Below are 20,894 nucleotides of genomic sequence, written 5' to 3'. Positions count from 1 at the left end.
TTTTTACGGTATTGAAATGCAAATTTCTGGGTGGGCTTTTGGTAGGTGAAATGAAACTATATTTAATTTTAAATGATTAAATTCAATACTATCATGCATCATCCCCTATTAATGTTATTAGTCAGAGCTTCGTTATTGGGCTTGGCGAGCGCGTTTGACATGAACAAATTGAAACTGATACTATCTTCCCATTGATAATTAGTTGGGTCCACTCTCCACTGCCAACATACTCAATTGCTGTTAAGTATTTATAACGTATCTTTGACCTCTACAGTGCGAATTTCATGGATTTTAATCTGGGAGCAGTCCCCGCCAAGTCCAGCACTGGCATCCTTTTCTCGAAGCAACTCGCGGAACTTTTAAGTCCACTGTATCTTCGTGATTCAAATTTTGCTTGCCGCGAGGACTGTCAATCCTAGCTATAGTTTCCAAATTTCAAGTTCCTACGCTATATACTTTTTGAAATATATTAGGTTAAATTTACCTTATTTTGTCACTCACTCACCGATCATCAAAATTCTAAGGTACTTCTAGGGGAGATAGAAACTCAAATCTTATGATTTAGTTTATATTTATTTTATAGAGCACAGAAAAATTAAAACATCCTGAAATTTTTATATAATTGCTATTTTGTACTTGATTTAAAAAAAAAGATAAATAGTGTGGGTTCTGGATGAAAGGACGTAACGGTCCAGAGTGAACCGAAAATTAGGATAATAATAATTTAGTTTTATTTCGTGTCCATAACACCCAGTTGGCTATATTTCAATGGGTCACGATTTCAATGCATATAGAGGTGGTGGCTAGCCCCTATGCCACAGCTAACCGAAAGCGCTCTATACTAACTATTACCATTAACCAGGGCACGTTTTGATAGAAAGAGGAAACTGGGTAAGACCGTGGAAGAAAACTGCTTTAACAAGTGAGAAGAGAAATTAGAAACTCTACGCAGAATTGTTTGCTACCAGGTTTTTCACCCAATGGCATAGTCAGGGATCGAACCTGGGACCCTCTCGCTGCTAGATAAAAGTGGAAACTACTTCACCACTCCACCTCATATTAAGTCTAATAGAAACATTAGTTTAAATGAATTGTGCCATAACTTATGCTAGATCCTTATATTAGGATATAGCGTACAATCTTTCCTGTATATTTTCTGGGGGTCGAAACGGGTAATTCAGCGTAAATATGGACTAACGTTAGCAATTATATTGGCAAACGAAGAATAACGAGAGGGTCTTGTTTTAATTTAATTACCCAAGTATAACGAGAGGGTCTTGTATGCCCTCTCCGCCATAAAACGTTCCGAGATCCCACGTAAAGCCAAGTCTGTCATTTTCTTCTCATTCAATCGCCAATTGAACAATTATGTTATAAATTAAGTCTTTTTCCTAATTAATAACCAATATTCTTTGACTCTATCATAATTATTCATCATAATAGGAAATAATATATGTATAAGACACAATTCTCTTGATCATGGCGTATGGATGACCGAATACCTCCGCTATGGGATGGTGTCTCATATAACGTACCTATGATTAACTAGCGTGGCTAAGTTTCTTGAAACTTACCTTACAGAACCCTAAAATAAGTAAATAAGAGTAAAGAAGAAACCTTTCTTTACCTTGGAGGAACTAGCTTGTGGGTAACTTATGCTGCTGAGCATGTCACACTCTCTTTTCGCCTCCAGTCAAGCGGATTCCTCCAAGTCACAGCCACCGTATTCTGCAGGCTTAGCCTTCTGCGCCCACTTGGATTATCGTCGCTCATTGGTCCGTAGATTCTGGCTTCTTATTGGCGGCTTTGGTTTCGAGGCAAATTGGATTTCGTACTGTGGTAGGTAGAAAATTCAGCGCAGACTATTGACAAGATTCAAAATGTCCACCAAATTTAAAATACGGGTTTTCGATTGGTAAATCGTTCAGCACCATAAACCGGTTAACTCACCGGTACTTATGCTTTAGTTTCTGATGCTGAACGGAGCAGACTACACGTCATCATTGTTAATGGCGACTTAGGGAGTACTACGCTTAATATTTTGCTATGTACGGATGCCTATTTGAAGAAAAGCGTTTTATTTATCGTCGCTTTGGACGGGTATGCTTTTATTTAATCTAGTGCAAATTATCTGTGCCAATATGTTTAATAAAAGTAAACGTACATTTAAAGTGTAAGGCGTTTCAACGGGTTCACTTCCATTGCACCGAATCCCAATCCACCGAACCCAATCCCATTCGACCGAAAAACCCGCTTTTTGGCGGATTTATGATTCGGTCCAATGGGACGGTATGTTATCGATTGGGCGTGTTATCAAAACAGCATTGTCCAAAACGGCTATTTCATAAACGCGTTTGCCATTATAGCCATTTCTCGTTTTAGCGCATTTTGATTACAGCGTTTATATCTTGAGCGTACGAAAGTACGCCTTTTCCAAAATATTGTTGTTTATCTTCATTGACTTCCCAAAATAATATGCCTTTTCCAAAAAATTATATTTTATATTTACTTCCGATATAACATTACTCCTTTTTGCATAATATTGTTCTTTGTTCTATATACTTAATATAATAGAGATTTCCCTCCCTATCAATCACAGTTTGGGCGGAAACAGCAACCGCTGTTTTGGGAAATAGCGCTGTATTGAGAAACGCGGAAACAGCAACCGCGGTTTTGCTTCCACGCGGTTATGCAAACCGCTGTTTTGGGAACCGCTTTATTCCAAACCGCTCTTTTGAAAACCGCTCAACTACCCGTGAACCCAATGGGACAACCCCATTGCACCAAAAAACCCTCACTTCGGGTTTTCCCCGATGAAATTTACATATATAAAATCCCGGGAACTGAAAGATTTTATTTTAAATTGGCTTAACTTAAAATTATTTAAGGCCTGCGTAAAATGAACACTAGATCCAAACATTTTCCAAATAATTATTTTAAAACTAAGGATTGTAAGAACAAAATAGTAATAAATCAGCACAATATGACATAATAAAACCAATCGCTAACATTTATTTATTTTTTTATGTTATAGTCATCATGAAAATACTATAAGCCAGCCCTTTTAATATACTTGAAGTGTATAACCGCTCCAAAAAGGAAGAGACGTCCTCCTAACCAAACCTACACAGTAATTTTTGGAAAAAGGCATATTTTTTGAGAATTCAATAAAGATAAACATCAATATTTTGAAAAACGCGAAACATTGTCAAGTGATTTATAAAATATAACTAACCTAACTTAACCAAATAGTGGCGTTTTATGTTATATTCATAATGAAAATACTTCAAGCCGTTTTAATATAATTGAAGTGTATAACCGCTCCAAAGAGGAAGAAACATCCTAACCAAAGCTAATCTAACAGAATTTTTTGGAAAAGGCATATTAATTGGGAAGTCAATGAAGATAAACATCAATATTTTGGAAAAGGCGTAGCATTGTCAAGTGATTTATAAAATATTACTAACCTAGCTTAACCAAATAGTGGCGTTTCCAAGTCCGTAAAAATGTATTTAAAATGCTTTCATTAAAAAACGACACTAATAGATATTAAACTACATAGCATTTTTGGGGTCGCTGTTTTCGACAAATAGTCGTTTGTATTGTAAATACCAAACCAGCCGTTGGGCTAAATTCATTAAAAACATTGCAGGGATTCGGTCTAATGGAATTCTGCGCAATGGGAAGATATAGTTTCAAATCGTGATCGAAAACTATTTCAACCAAGGCTTAGGTGTAATATAAGGTTTATGACTTAATTTATCGTTCTGCGTCGTTAGTAAATAACATGAGCATCGAATGAGCCAACTGTCCATTATTAAAGCCATTCAATTCTCATAATCACGAGAATAAGAAGTGCAGAGAGAATACGACATCCTACTGGTGCTGCTAAAGTGGGTTCACTTAAGGAGAAAAGGGCAATGAGACGAAACCGTCTTTCAGTAAAAACGTTCAAACTCTCACAGCCGTCTTTCCGGGTGTATAGGGTACCATTGACTGTACATATGATATAATCAAAGAGAGACTTTATGATAGATGTGTTGAAAAGTAAATGTTGCAGTACGTTCAACTGGTAAATGTGGTTTCGGAAGTGTCTAACAATGTAAACGTGATTGAGTCTTTGTTATACTACAGATTTAGGATAAAAACACTGGTATAATCGACAGTGTCACACACGAATGGGCTACTACAGACAATGTTTATGGCGCGCCAAAGCGGACAAAATTCCAAAACTTTTGCTTACCCTTCGCGCGAGATTTGTAACGTTCGCGCGACTTGAAAAACTCGATATTCAAGCCGCGCAAACGTTTCAACTAGCGCGAGCTTTTCGATTCGCGCGAGCTTTTCGATTCGCGCGAGCTTTTCGAGTCGCGCGAGCTTTTCGAGTCGCGCGAGCTTTTCGATTCGCGCGAGCTTTTCGATTCGCGCGAGCTTTTCGATTCGCGCGAGCTTTTCGATTCGCGCGAGCTTTTCGAGTCGCGCGAGCTTTTCGAGTCGCGCGAGCTTTTCGAGTCGCGCGAGCTTTTCGAGTCGCGCGAGCTTTTCGAGTCGCGCGAGCTTTTCGAGTCGCGCGAGCTTTTCGAGTCGCGCGAGCTTTTCGAGTCGCGCGAACGTTTCGAGTCGCGCGAACGTTTCGAGTAGCGCGAACGTTTCGAGTAGCGCGAACATTTCATTTCGTGGGAGCTTTTGATGGGTTATATTGTGAGGAAATATATGGTGCTAAATAAAATATTGATCACGTGGTAGAGGAAGGGTTCACTTAGTAGCTATTTTTGAAAAGTAACTGGTAGTACTGCTGCATGGTAGATGCCGCTCATACTCTGGTTATTGCGCTGAAATATATTATTTTTTTGGGGCTATAGGTCCATGTCCCTAATGTATAACTGCCTCTCTGTTTTATCGAGTTAAGGTGGATTCACATGCACTGAGGACTTTTCACGCGTTTTTTGCTCATGCACCGATATATTTCCATTGACGCACGAGCTCGAAAGGCGTGAAAAGACCACAATGTACATCCAGCTCATTTAGATACATAGAGGAACAGTGGATATCACGAAGTTGACTACAGTTTTCTCAAGCTTCCCCTCGCATGTTTGAAAGGGTGAATGATACGTTTTGCCATCTATGAGCAGATAATGTAACTATAATTATGCTCTTGTTCAGTCGTAATTGAGTACCACTGCTTCCTTTCCTTTGAAATTTAACATTGTGTATTCTAACGGCTTATATTTTCCTCTTACATAAAGTCCGACTGAACTTAAAATGTATCAAATCATGCCCTAAATAAGAATAATAATTGATTACTGCGTGATGTGCAAATTTTAAACTCAGTCACACTTTATGTAATAGGAAAATCTAATGCGTTAGAATACACAATGTTAAATTTCATAGGAAAGGAAGCTGCTGTACTCAAGTCCGACTGAACAAGAGTATAATTTTAGTAACATTATCTGCTAATAGATGGCACAAGGTATCATTCACCCTTTCAAACTTGCGAATGGAGGAGTAAATTTCAGTGACAAGAAATTTTGAATCTTGGTACGAGTCTGTATAGGTATATGCATATATTCTATTGTTAAAAAACCGTTTTCACGAACGGAAAAAACTAGGGATATACTTCACTCTGTCCTTGATGTTCACAGCTTTTAAGGCACAAATATTTCTTTTACGGCTTTTAAAGTCCCACGCGGTCGCTGTTAGTTCAGTCATTTTGCCACTAGACTGCGCTGGCGACGCAGTTGTACAACTCTGGTATTTCTTCTTATTGGTTGAAATATCGAGGCGCGAAATTCGAATATTTTCGTTCATAAAAAAATCAATAAAAGAGACTTCCTAGATGGATTGGCAAGTTAACTCTTTAATACTTTTTAGAGTATGGAAATTTTCATTGAAGGAAAGGTTGTTTACAGTCCAAATTCTGTCTCTATTCTTTGAGTAATGTAGTATGTTTTTTCCCCTCGAAAGCCTCCTAAGATCCTATCAGTTGTTGGATAGAGTCTTTTGTTGTCGTATCGCCCATTAGGGCGGAGTGGGGTAAAAAATATCTAACCCTCTCCGATGGAAAGGTTTTGTTAAGTTGTATCGCCGTTGTCAAATGACCCTATTCGCCTAGCTTATTTCATACAATACGCCAAATATATTACTGACAAGCGATGTACGCTTTAAATATATCTAAAATTTGGGTTGGTTTTTTTTTCATTCAACAGTAGCGTAAATAATCCCATCACGATTCTTGAGTTCAAAAATTGGCGCAGAGGCTGTTCGATCTAGGCCTATGTTAGAACTTAGAAGATTCAAGTCCCTGAATCTTTTTCGGTTTATTTATTAAGGTTCGAAAATAATTATTGGTAGATTCCGCGCGCGGGCATTTTATAAATACTGAATGCATAAATTGTTTGAGTTGGTGCTAGAAATTTTTCTTGCATTTTCTCTTATAAAGTAAAAACTCGTCTCTCCGATTCTCCTCCTTATACGTGCTCACTAATGAGCTCAGTTTACCAGTACGAAAGACGGTTTATCATTGCACTGAAAAAACCGCGTTTGGGAAAGGCAGTAAGTTCTGAAATTATGTTTAATAACTTCTAGCATACGCGCTTTTCCGACGAACCGTGATAGTTTTCGTTCTCGTGAAAAGCCTCTTTCCAGGTGTTATATGAGGCGTATTCAAAGCGCCTTTCGTTAATGCGCTTTTCAAACAATCTGCATGCAACCGAGTTCTATATCTTAGCTTCTAAAATTTCTTTTGTTACAAAAGCGTGTATGGGAGGGGGTTGGATAAGCAGTTTACGTCTCTGTCTGGCGTTTCTCTATATGCCTTACAGTTTAGCGTCACAGCACATTACCATCTCATAATACTGGGTAAGGCAAAAAGCCAAAAACCAATTGGGTCTTTGCGCGTGACGTCAAGTTACCTTCCCCCTTTCCTCTCCCCTTGCCGGCTGCCCGCTCTGGTCACGGTATGTTGACATCCCCTGAAAACCGGTTTTCGCCCCCTATTTCTTCTCCCTTTTTACTCTCGCGGAAACACCCTATAGTAGAGCCTGAGAGAATTACAACAAGTGCTATATAAATTATAGTTTGATATGTGTCAACCCCGAATTATCACAAAGGGTGGATGAGCCTTTGATAGTATTCACAAGTAACCGTGTAATCCCTACCGTTTTGAAATAAAAACCACCTGCTTCTTTTCGAAATGCAGGTTTTGCTTGAAAACATTTCCTCCTTTGATAATAGAAAAAGGGTTGGTGTTCAGAGGAAAATAACTTTAGAACCCCACTGTGCCTGCACTTCACATTAGTGCAAAGAGAGATAGTTCTTCTAGGTAAAATTTGCATAGGCACGGCGCGCGTTTCTTTACACCAAGATCAAGCGCAACTTCTCAAAACCTTTCATAGGCGATGTTGGGACAAAATTTAGTCCCTCCCAACGACAGAAGGAAATACTCCATTTTAGTAGCAAATCCAAAACGGGGCAATGAACCCTAGATGCTTCTTATGGATAGTTCTCAAACCCACTGAAAGGGACCAGCACTATCTGGCTATAAAATTTTGCGCAGAAAAAACAATTTACAGGGGCAGATGATAGAGCCGCAGGGTCCTTTAAGGTCGAGCTAAAGCCAACTTGGGAAGAGGGGAGGGGTTTTTCATATGCCTTTAGTTTCTGCTCATTTCCAAGCAAGTGTTTCAAATAAAAAAGTCTTTACAAACCGAAAGATTACAACAAAATTGTGAAAAACTTTTATTTTTGAAATTACATTAAGTTAAATGACATTAAATTTAAAGTTACTAATTCCAATATATCTTGTCTTTCCGTCGTTTAAATTGCATAAAATTTTGCATACACGCGCATTTACACCTACGCTAGTGGTTAATCGAGACACTTTTGCAAAATGTCAATTATGTAACTAATTAAGCGAATAAATTAATTTAATTAGGTTTGGGAGTCTCGGTTGAAATCTTAGGGAATCTGCGTTGTAATCTTTGGCAATCAATCTTTTGAAATCTGAAATCGAGTGTACACATTTTTGGTAGTGATTTGCCTCTCGGGCTTAGATCAAAATAACCATTGAAATTTTCTTCCTGAGAATTTTGGACCAAAAAGGGGCGTTCATCTATCAAAACCTATAAAAAGGCCCCTGGACAGGTTCTATTTTATGACTACCGCAAAGAAACTTCTCAAAATTTTTTATCAGGAACTTGACGCGTAAACATACAATGGGCTTATTGACAATTATATTCACTATGAATCTAATTGTGCTAAAAGGTGTAAGTTTTTCCTTAAAACAGGACTAAAGGGGCATGATGCTTCGGAAAAACCAAACTTTCTAAGCTAAATTACAAATTTAAAGTGTTAGTGCCACTTTTTTTTAAAAGTGGGTAATTTTGAATTTGAAAGATATATTTAATACTAATAAAAATGAATCCAAAGTAAAACGACTCAACAAAATTTATTGCTTTTGCAATATAAAAAATAACATCGACCTTTACCCTCTTTTTACCTCTTCGAGTGACGTATGTCACGGAGAGGTTCTGTAATCGACCAGCTTAACTTAACTTAACTTTATTATTGGCTTCCCTTCGGACCGAACATTTACATAACGGGCCAGGTAACCCGGCAGCCTAATTATACCTTTACATCCTGCATCCTACTTACATAATTTGTCCAATAATAATAAGCCTACTTGATGACGTCATCAGGTTGACTTCCATCATACAAAGACATGATTTACTTGAGTCATATGTGATGAGCGAGAGCAAAGCCTAATTATTCTAATACTGCGTCTACGATACTTTGATGTTCAACGCGCATAGAAAATAAACAATAGAGCAATGTCAGTAGAGAGGGGAGACGACAGTGTATCCCTCCCTATAAGCGCGCTTTTGTAAGAGGAAATACCATTCGTGCCAGCTAGGGGGGATTACACATAGAAGGGAGTGACGTTGCTATACGTATCACTGACACTACTCTATAAAAGAATGGGAACACCTGACCTCAACTGTACTAAACGTTTTGTGGCGACCTAGTTTGTACATGGAAAGGTTAGAAGGTCTGAGACAAATCCGGTTCTGGTGCGAGCGAATGTCTATGAACCGGAAGTGACATTGACTAATCTCAGATCGACTCCTTTCGCTTAATCACATTCCATTACTTTGTGTTTATCTGTGAAAGCGCCACGTCTAAAGATAGCTATGACGTTTTCTATTGGCCGCTAGCTCTCTGCCACCTTGAAATTGTATTGAGGAAGCCCCTGCTTCAATGTAATTATGTAATTCACCTTCATGGAAATCACCATTTACACTTCAATAAATATACTCCATGCTAAACGCGCCACCACTTCGTGACGTATCAGGCAGTCGTAAAATTGAACCGTCTCGATTGTTAAAAAACATTACTGCCAGTAGGCTCCGATACAAAGGGTTTTATTAAGCTTTGAAAAAGAGGAACAATATTTTAAAAACACCTATTTTAAATGTACTAAAAATTTCAATATTTGGAGACACTAACACTTTAAGATAAAGGTAGCCGTACTTTGAACTACAATTGATGCAAAACAGTACTTTCGCCAATATATATCACGCCAACCAGCCGGGAAATACCAGGTAGTGCAGCTAGCACAAAATAATTTCGGCGATAAGTTAAACGAAAGCGCACGTGTCTCGCCGAAAGGGGAAAATTCGAACAGAGAAAAGTTTCCCGGCCACGCTCGCTCAGTTGTGCAGGTTATAGCTTAGCTGACTCGAGACTGAACTAGTCACGGGTTTTACTAAATCCAAAAAAATTATAATTTACGATTTTTGTTAAAACAATAACACAGCAGGAAATGTTTTACTCGTAAATAGGCAGATTTAGGAAATTTTTCTATTTTTGACAGTCTATGTAACATTGCTATAAATGAAAACAACGCGTCGTCAAATTCCCTGCAGGGAAACGCTTTTGAAGCGCGGAGGATGGAAATGTTAGAAGCCTTGCGAAGTGCGTTAAACAACCCAGGAGTAATTAATTCAATTTGTGAAACACTATCACCTGCTACTAGTTCAAGGGAAAATAGTGATGATTCAAGCGCGTTTACTCAACGTGAAACCTTACCAGGTTCATTAGATCAGCTGTTGGTTCGGTTGAAAACGAAGTTAGAAATTTATTTCGATCTGCGACTCCAATTGCACGTGTACCAGCTTTTCAAAGCGGATTTAATAATGGTTCCAGAAAATCATCAAGAAGAAAAACAGTTAAAAACAAGTAAGATTACTTTTTAGTAGTTAGTATCGTTTCTGGTCACAAGTCACAACTAGGTGTTTAGGGGGCCTGAACTTATAATTTTGTCTAAACTGGTTACTTTATTATGAACTTTGGCCAACTTCTTTCATTTGTTTATAACAGCCTACCCTTGCATACGAAAATCATAGATACACTTTAAAACAGTCTGAAGTTAATTGATTTTTCTCTAATCAAAAATATATTCTGAACTTAATACTACAACGTTATTTTTTAACTCTACAGAATAGTAATGTAAAGAACAGGTTAAGGTCGAAATATAAAGCAGATTGAAGAGGGGGAGTGGTTTTTTCTTAAGCATTGTTTTGGGCTTTCTTAACAATGTATTCTATATTTTAAATTTTACCTAATTATGTTTAGACTCGTTTATTCCTCTACTCTATTGGTTAATCTAGACCCTTTTGCACAATTTGATTTAGTTAAGTTATTAAATCAATAAATAGGTAAATTAGCGACTTGAAAATTTTACAAATTTTTCTACATTAACCAATATAGATAAGTGGAAATTGCGCTTTTACACCTTATTTTTTTTAAATTTTAATTAATAAACAGGAAAATATATTGTAATTAGAATCTTCAACTTTATTAGCATTTAAATTAACAAAATTGTTAAAGTTAGGTAAAACATTCTATCAAAATTTGAAATGTTGGCTTTCAGTTGTTATGGTACTGCAGTTTTTAATTTAAAGCCCATTGTTAAAAAAATGCCAAAAACTGAATGCATGTAAAACACGTGGCTCAAGGGCGGGACCAAATAGTAGGCACATCGTGCACAGTACTTAATTACGCCCTTCCCCTCCACGCGCTACTTTAACAGTGCTAAAGTGATTACACGTAACCCACAAGATCGGTTAACTCTGACTACATTCCAATGCACCTAACCATTTCTTCGTTTTACTTTTAAATAGCCATTTCTTCGTTAAACCCTGAATAGTGAATAGCCCCTCGTTGCGCTACCATTAACACAGCTAATAAAAAGCCGAAGTCAAACTATTAGCCCGAAGAGAAAGTTTTAGTGAATAGCCCCTCGACTAGCTTTGGTTAACTCTAACTACATTCCAATGCACCTATACATTTCTTCGCTTAACTCTGAAATAACCATTTCTTCGCTTAACTCTGAAATAACCATTTCTTCGCTTAACTCTGAAATAACCATTTCTTCGCTTAACTCTGAAATAACCATTTCTTCGCTTAACTCTGAAATAACCATTTCTTCGCTTAACTCTGAAATAACCATTTCTTCGCTTAACTCTGAAATAACCATTTCTTCGCTTAACTCTGAAATAACCATTTCTTCGCTTAACTCTGAAATAACCATTTCTTCGCTTAACTCTGAAATAACCGTTTCTTCGCTTAACTCTGAAATAACCGTTTCTTCGCTTAACTCTGAAATAACCGTTTCTTCGCTTAACTCTGAAATAACCGTTTCTTCGCTTAACTCTGAAATAACCGTTTCTTCGCTTAACTCTGAAATAACCGTTTCTTCGCTTAACTCTGAAATAACCATTTCTTCGCTTAACTCTGAAATAACCATTTCTTCGCTTAACTCTGAAATAACCATTTCTTCGCTTAACTCTGAAATAACCATTTCTTCGCTTAACTCTGAAATAACCATTTCTTCGCTTAACTCTGAAATAACCATTTCTTCGCTTAACTCTGAAATAACCATTTCTTCGCTTAACTCTGAAATAACCATTTCTTCGCTTAACTCTGAAATAACCATTTCTTCGCTTAACTCTGAAATAACCATTTCTTCGCTTAACTCTGAAATAACCATTTCTTCGCTTAACTCTGAAATAACCATTTCTTCGCTTAACTCTGAAATAACCATTTCTTCGCTTAACTCTGAAATAACCATTTCTTCGCTTAACTCTGAAATAACCATTTCTTCGCTTAACTCTGAAATAACCATTTCTTCGCTTAACTCTGAAATAACCATTTCTTCGCTTAACTCTGAAATAACCATTTCTTCGCTTAACTCTGAAATAACCATTTCTTCGCTTAACTCTGAAATAACCATTTCTTCGCTTAACTCTGAAATAACCATTTCTTCGCTTAACTCTGAAATAACCATTTCTTCGCTTAACTCTGAAATAACCATTTCTTCGCTTAACTCTGAAATAACCATTTCTTCGCTTAACTCTGAAATAACCATTTCTTCGCTTAACTCTGAAATAACCATTTCTTCGCTTAACTCTGAAATAACCATTTCTTCGCTTAACTCTGAAATAACCATTTCTTCGCTTAACTCTGAAATAACCATTTCTTCGCTTAACTCTGAAATAACCATTTCTTCGCTTAACTCTGAAATAACCATTTCTTCGCTTAACTCTGAAATAACCATTTCTTCGCTTAACTCTGAAATAACCATTTCTTCGCTTAACTCTGAAATAACCATTTCTTCGCTTAACTCTGAAATAACCATTTCTTCGCTTAACTCTGAAATAACCATTTCTTCGCTTAACTCTGAAATAACCATTTCTTCGCTTAACTCTGAAATAACCATTTCTTCGCTTAACTCTGAAATAACCATTTCTTCGCTTAACTCTGAAATAACCATTTCTTCGCTTAACTCTGAAATAACCATTTCTTCGCTTAACTCTGACTACATTCCAATTCTGGATAAAAGTTTCCACGGCATCTCCTACCACCCCCACCATTTCCATCCCAAGTCAAACTAAGAGCCTCATCGTATACTACAATGTGACTAAAAACCACTCACCCTCTTTCTAAGCTGGCTTTTGTTCGACCTTGAAGCAAGTTCGAAGAAAATCGGTGAATTTTTAGCGATTCTCCTACTAGCTATAAGACCTATCGGCATAGTTAAGCATTCGGTTTAAAATATTAAAATTGATATATCTAATGTAGCTCCTACAACCAATGGTGTTACGTCAAGAATTCAGCATGATATTAAAGATTAACTTTGATTTCAAAACTTCCTTTGGATTTCAAAATGAATTCAATATTTCGTTTTTAATTCAAAATTATTTCATGTGAATTGTACTCTTGATTTCACGAGTGGCTACATTTAATATTTCAGTGGAATCTGAAACTAATTTGATTTTAAAACATTTCTGTGATATTCCCTGAACGTTTAACTATGCAGATAAATCTATTAATTAGTAGAATAATCGATGAAATACAATTGATTTTCCAATTATTTATCTCTTTAAGGATATGGGGTACACAACCACAGAGGAAAATAATCTCTAGGTTGTTATAATAGTACTTGTCCATTTGTGCGCCGCGAATGTCTCGGAAAACGCGCAGCGTTTTTTGGCGGGAAATTTATGATCACGTGATCGGTGGCCAATTTCGGAGGTAAATTTTGGAAAGGTTATCGTCTGAAAAAAAATTGCCTGGCAGTACTGCACCTCCGAAAATGGCGTTAGGTTTCGCCGCCGAAAACTCGAGCGGCGGCGTATCTCTAATTAAGACCAGTAGTATCGTTATAATCTTCCCTCTCGCAGAAACCGTCGAGGGGTTAGTCACTCGTGAAATCAACGAAAATGAAGTCATGATATCTGATTGAAATAAAATTGAATCTTAGGAAATTATTGAAATTTATTTAAATTCACTTATAGTATCAAATCACTTGTACACATTTTCACATAGGGGCTAGCCCCTCGGAAACTGCATAAGCTTGACAAAAACTAATAAAAGTTTAAAAGCTCTAGCTCTAACCAATTTAGATTATAGGCTACTCTGAGATTGATTAGCCCCTATAATTCTACCGACGGCATTCTAACCATAGACATTTTAGAAATTCATCGGAAAACTTTGTCGAAAACTTGCAATGCTACACGTTTTTCGTTTGCTTTCTTGAACTCTCTATTATAAAGTTCGCAGGCAGCATAGCATAATAATAATGAATTTAATATTTTAATAAAAAAATAAAATGGTATCATTGACCTGATGATCTCGCTGATAATGCTTCTGTACAAACTAGTCTTATCCCGCAAAATCTAACGTCACCATTTTCACCATTTTAATATTTTATTAGAAAGTTATAAAAATATTCACTGGGAGGGATGTTATTATTATTATTATTATTATTATTAATATCCACAGAAGTCTCTAAGTGAAAACCGCGTCAATACTTACTCAGTAATTTTTTCCGTGACCGAGGCCCGTTTTACGGGACCCGTGAAGTTTTTTATCGCCGCGCCAACCTCTCCGAAGTCCATTGACGTCTTGGAAACTGACTACTCCTGGAAAGAAAAACAGTGTTAAGTACATTTTAATTAAGCTAATATAAAATAATACGTTAAATTAACGGGTAAAAAATCGATTAATTAAGGGAAGAAAAAAAATATTAAAACACTACAACATAAAAAATTACCTTATTTATCGCGTTAATCTTCGGATCACGTGTCTTTGTCCTAAGTCGAGTTATCAGTTGCGCTAGAGTATCCACAGAAGTCTCTAAGTGAAAACCGCGTCAATACTTAGTCAGTAATTTTTTCCGTGACCGAGGCCCGTTTTACGGGACCCGTGAAGTTTTTTATCGTCGCGCCAACCTCTCCGAAGTCCATTGACGTCTTGGAAACTGTCTACTCCTGGAAAGAAAAACAGTGTTAAGTACATTTTAATTAAGCTAATATAAAATAATACGTTAAATTAACGGGTAAAAAATCGATTAATTACCTGCAAGAAGGTAATTAACTCAAGTGCCAAGAACAATCGGTTTTTTTTCCGACCCTTCGACGTTTTCTCATATATGGTAACGATTTTAAGATCGGAGCACTTTTTGAATACTTATTCACTGTTTAATTTGAGACTATATTGACCTATAAGATTCTTATTGATCTGTTAAAATTAAGAACTGTAAATGCCTGCTTACTCAATCCCCTGCCCCATATGTGAAAAGGGTATCTATGGTAAAGAACCGTTTATACCTTGTAAATTATGTACCGTTAGAACGCACGCAAAGTGCTTGAACCTTCTCACTGAGGAAGATATCAGTCACTTTTATGATGGAAGTACGTCCAAGCATGCTTGTGGGGTATGTAAAAGGAAGAGCGCGGAGGGGCTCTGCCCTATTAACCCACCAAATACGCCTAGGATAGGATTGGAAGCAAGTACGGCATCAAAATTAAAAGTCAAGATGAAGGAATCAGGAGATAAAACGTCACCAAAGGCCATCTGCCCAAGTCCCGAACCCTTAAAACAGAAAGGTCTTCGGTCCTCACAAACCACAAAAGTTAAAACAAAAGATGTTCCTAAAGGGAACATCAAAGATAATCAACTACTGACCAACGTTATCTGCAATGCCTTGACAACTACATTTGCGGATCTTTTACCAAAACTGCTCGTGGAAGCACATTCTTCCTCAGAGAAGGAGCTGGTGTCGATATCTGACTTGCTGGTTAAAGTTCTAGACAAAATGGTACGAATTGAGGAAGGAATAGGACAATTGCAGACTAGATCCTGTGATAAGGATATAGTCGACTTGAAGGAGAAATTTGACCAGGCGTGCGAGGATTTGGAAGATCTTAGAGTGCAGAACGTTGGTCTAAAAACAGAACTGAAACTCATCAGAACAGAACTTGACAATGGTCCCGTGACACTTATTAGCGGGATCAAGGACGACATTTCGCATATCAAGGATAAAAAATATAAGGAAGATGAAGAAAATCACCTGCCATCCATATCGAGGAATGTGATAGATATAAGAGACGAGTTGAAAGAACTAAAAACCAACTACTCAATTGTTACCGGACAAATGAGCCTGATCGATAGCAAAATTGACAAAGTTAGACAATCGACAATTGACAGCATAGGACAGAATTAAATACTTTGGAGTCAAGAAAAACATATGTCCAAGCGCTAGAAAAGACTCAAGCTAGACAAGGGAGAAGAGAGAAAGACACCCATTCTGCGAAACCAAAAACCGAGATACAAAAGCGTAGGAAAATAGGCACGGTCGTTGGGAACTTAACACATGCACCGTTCCAGGCGGCCGAGAAAGAGAAGATTACGGTGTTGCGAAAGAAAGCAGTATTTGTAACCCACTTTGAAATAGGTGTATCAAGCTCAGACCTAAAGGATTGGCTTGTCGACCACCACAATCTACATACTGTCAAATGCCTAAAGTTTAAATCCCAACATAACAAGTTTGCTTCATTTTATATTTCCTAATCTCACAGCGAATTCCCTACTCTGTTGGATCCATCAACCTGGCCAAACAATATCAAAGTAAACCCCTTTCGAGGGAAGTTCTACAACAATCAAATTGATCAGGAAGGAGAAGTCCTGCGACCAATAAATAGGTAATTGGCGCAAGACCAATTTGAACCTGAGACGTGTACACCAACGAAGGAGAAGGAAAACATTGACGAAAACCATCAAGATTCAGATGAACCTATGAATGAAGGCGAAACCACTAAGGAACACAATGAATCATGCGTTATCCCAAAAGACATCTAGGACACCAAGAACAATATACTTAGATAATGAATAGGGGAAATAATCGTAGCCAAAGGAACGGGTCAAACAAGACAAACGACTCAACTTGGAGTATTAGCTACCAAAATGTGAGGGGTTTGCGTACCAAGTTAGATGAGATAAAAGCCAACCTAATTAATGCAAATGAAGACTTAGTGTGTTTCACTGAAACCTATCTTAATCATACACACTTTGATGATGACTTCGCTCCACCGGATATGAATGTCTACAGAGCAGACCGCCAAAATTCGACCTTGTCCGACATAAGAGGGGGTGGGAGTATGATTTTAGTCAAAAAGAACATAACAACAATTCGCAGAAGGGATTTGGAACTCAGGAATGAGTGTGTGTGGATTGAACTTGTTAAACCAAATGGTCAAAGAACAGTGATTGGCAACCATTATTTTGCTCCTCATGTACATAAGGACGAATATGCCAAATATTTCACTGAGATGCATAATATATTGCATAACATGGGAAGCGACATCATAATTGTTGGAGACTTCAATGTCCCGGGGATTGACTGGAACTCGTTTACAGCAACGAACTGCAATTCAGGAGTGAAACCGAAAGCGGAAGAAGTTCTCCATTTTGCGCTTAGCTTAAATTTGCACCAACTAAACTTTAACAAAAACGTGTCGGGAAATATACTGGACTTGGTCCTGACAAACCACTCACGGATGCAAGTAGCCATAGACCAAACCCCTGCAATTCGAATTGAAGAGTTCCACCCACCACTTTCTATATATGTAAAATCAACCAGCGACCTCCGTAGGCCATTATCAACCATTAACCTAAAGAAACAGTACGATTTCAAAAAAGGGAATTATAAAGATTTATATACTTACCTTAACAATGAGACGTGGCAGGAACTAACCTTAATAAAAGAAGTCGATAATGCAGTTAAAAGCCTTGGACCTTTCTATACCCACAAAAAATGGGAGAAGATCTAAATTTCCACAATGGTTTTCGAAAGAGCTACGAAAATTGTTAAATCGGAAGAAATATTACCATCGCAAATTCAAGAGAACTAAAGCAACTTCTGACCTTGAAAATTTTCAAAACCTTAGAAAATTGACCCAAAAGCTTCTTAAGATCGATAAAGTAAATTACGCAAACACCGTAGTAAAAGAGTTAAAGGACAAGCCTCAGAATCTGTGGAACTACGTCGGTAATCGAACAAAACCCAAGGCTCGAGAAAATATCTGTTTAGACGATGACCAGGGGAAGCTTATAGTCGACAATAACGCTATAGGCCAATTATTTAGCAGACACTTTGAGGCAATAGGTAATTAATCTCCTATTCCTGACGAAGATAAAGCCTTATTAGCGGATAATATGAAGGGTCAGAAATTGGACAGCTTTGATAACCTTACTGTCAACGAAAAGGACATAGAGGAAGCTATAAGAAAATTAAAGCCTCATAAAGCCATTGGAATGGATAATATACCAGCATTTATCTTGAAAGCATGTGCATATTCGTTTATCAAACCCCTTAAGCACATATTTAATTTTTCATTACTACAAGGAATATTTCCAAGTGAGTGGAAAATGTCGACTGCAGTACCAATATATAAAAAAGGCAGAAAAGGGGACGTTTATAATAACTATAGACAAATTACTATCATCTGCGGCTTTTCAAAAATATTCGAGTCCATTATTTCCAAGTACATAAGCTCATGGTTTGAACCAAACCTAGCGCCATCTCAACACGGTTTCTGGAAGGGGCGTTCAATCAATACAAACCTACTAACATTCATGGACTTTATAGTACCAAGAGTTTTAAATAGAAAACAAGTGGACTGCATATATATATGGATTTAAGCAAAGCATTTGATAGAATGAACCATGATATTCTACTTCTAAAATTATCATGGTATGGAATGTCAGGGAATATGATAGCATGGATTGCCAATTACCTAAACGATAGAGTAAACTATTTAAAGATCAATCAAGAATTAACGAATAATACCTTTAAGTCGTTAGTCGGGGTCCCTCAAGGCTCGTCACTTGGGCCTTTACTATTTGCTATTTTTATTAATGATCTACTATGGAACAACGAAAAAGATAGTCAAGCCTACGCAGATGACAATAAAAAATATAGAGAAATTAACTCAGAAGAAGATTGCAAGGCACTAAATTCTGAAATTGAAAACATTAGCAAATGGGGCAAAATTGATAGACTTCCGCTCAACAAAGAAAAAACTTACGTCATCTCTTACACCAAAAAACTCAACAGATACGTTATAACTATGTTATTGATGGTGTGCCATTAGAAAGAAAAGCTGAGATGCTTGACTTGGGAGTCCACTTAGATAAGAAACTTCTACATACAAAACAAATAGATATTTTACAATCTAAGTGCCTTAGAGCACTGTACGCTATAAAACGAATAGCCTTAAATTTAAACAGCGTCAAAATATTCCATCAACTTTATGTCGCTTTGGTACGATCAAAATTAGAATAGGGTTCCCTAGTATTCGGGGGTTGTAGCAAATACAATATGGAAAAATTAGAACGAGTACAACGAAAGTTTATTGAAATATATCAAAGAAACTTTGAAGTTAAACAAACTTACGACTATACAGGCATCCTCTCAAGCCTCAAACTATTGACTCTGAAAAAGCGTTTCATATACCTTGAAATTTCCTTCTTGTATAATTTACTGCACAGCGGTATTAACAGTCCGGAGCTTTTACAAGCGGTTAATATTGCTGTGAACAAAACCCAAAATAGGCAAACTAAGAATAATTGCACCTTCTACACCGGAAGCAAAAATTCTCAAAATCCCCTTGTCAGAATGCAAAATACTTATAACAATCTGTCTAACTGTCCGGATATTTTTACCTCTCCGAGTGACGTATGTCACGGAGAGGTTCTGTAACGATCGTGTGTGTCTGTCTGTGTGTTTGTGTGTTTGTGCGTCTGCATACGATTGACATGTGGGGATTCTGACAATCTTTTCACCCACATAGTGGGGACCCGACTTACATGTGGGGACATTTTAAAGTCCTCACATGTAAGTAATTAGATAAATGATATAATTAGACTAATTACAGCCCAAATTAATTTTTTTAAAAAAGTCCCCACTTGTAAGGTACTTGGTCTTTTCACATTACAAGTGGGGACCATGGAAATTAACACATATCCGAGAGATGTCGCCAGAGGTTTTCACACACCCGGGTACCCAGTTGTACGAAATGAGGACCATATGGTCTCTTCGGCGTACATGTGGGGGCTCAAAAATGGGTTTTCATTACAATAAGCACAGATAGATGTCGCTACTTTAGAAATACAAAATATACATTATTCAGCTATAACAATATAAAATATTGTATCTCAATGACTGAACGGTGATTTTTTCATAATTTAATTACACTTGACGTACGAAAACTACTTTTCCTAATTCTTTAGGCGTCATTAAATTAACTTCGTTTAAAAAATTAACTCGATTTAAAAAACTGTATGTCCCCAGATGTACATTAAAAAGATGGCCAAGTTCCCCACATTTTAAAATGGGACTTACGTTACATATAATGTAAATTTCATCATAATTATCAATATTTTAATTAAAAAAAGTGAATTTAAATGAATTTTGAAAACATGTATTTTAACGACCCCACTTGTCCGTTGAAATGACAGCGAAGGTCCCCACTTGTAAAATTTTCGAGTTTAAAAAAATATCTTCAAATATTTGAAGGAACCGTAAAGATCCTATTTCTAAAATTTCATCATAATAATCTATATTTTAATTACAAAAGTATAATATACATGTAATTAGAAAATGTGTGTATAAAAGACCCCACTTGTCTGTTGAAATGACAGCGAAGGTCCCCACTTGTAAATTTATCAAGTGTGAAAAATTATCTTGAAATACTTGATGTAACCATATAGGCTTTGACACTAATTCAAAATCTAAAAATTATACACAAATGTCCCCAGATATAAGGTAGGAAGACGGTTTAGGTCCCCACTTGTAAACCTGAAATTAGCTCAAAACTTAAGTGTTAAGCTAGAAATAGGACTGATTCCTTAAATTTCATTCTGATAATCAATATTTTAACTATAAAAATATAATATACATGAAATTTGAAAATGTATGTTTAAAAGACCCCACTTGTCAGTTGAAATGACAGTGAAGGTCCCCACTTGTTAATTTATCGAGTGTGAAAAAT

The 20,894-nt window shown here is 36.9% G+C and overlaps 1 protein-coding gene across 1 annotated transcript in view; it reads left to right on the top strand.

The window, feature by feature from the left end:
- Window positions 1–9,741: 9,741 nt before the first annotated feature.
- LOC149631033 (uncharacterized) overlaps window positions 9,742–20,894 on the top strand; it is a 63,361-nt gene continuing 52,208 nt past the window's right edge. The window contains exon 1 of the mRNA XM_089851136.1: window positions 9,742–10,236. Within this exon, the coding sequence (XP_089707262.1) occupies window positions 9,948–10,236 (289 nt within the window). The 5' untranslated portion in view covers window positions 9,742–9,947. The remainder of the gene's footprint in view (window positions 10,237–20,894) is intronic.

The sequence above is a fragment of the Phalangium opilio genome, unplaced genomic scaffold (genome assembly GCF_054372755.1).
Source record: "Phalangium opilio isolate 3A_F unplaced genomic scaffold, DU_Popi_V2 ptg000101l_1, whole genome shotgun sequence".
Taxonomy (NCBI): domain Eukaryota; kingdom Metazoa; phylum Arthropoda; class Arachnida; order Opiliones; family Phalangiidae; genus Phalangium; species Phalangium opilio.
Note: the sequence above shows the minus strand (reverse complement) of the source record. Positions and strands in the feature narration are given on the sequence as shown.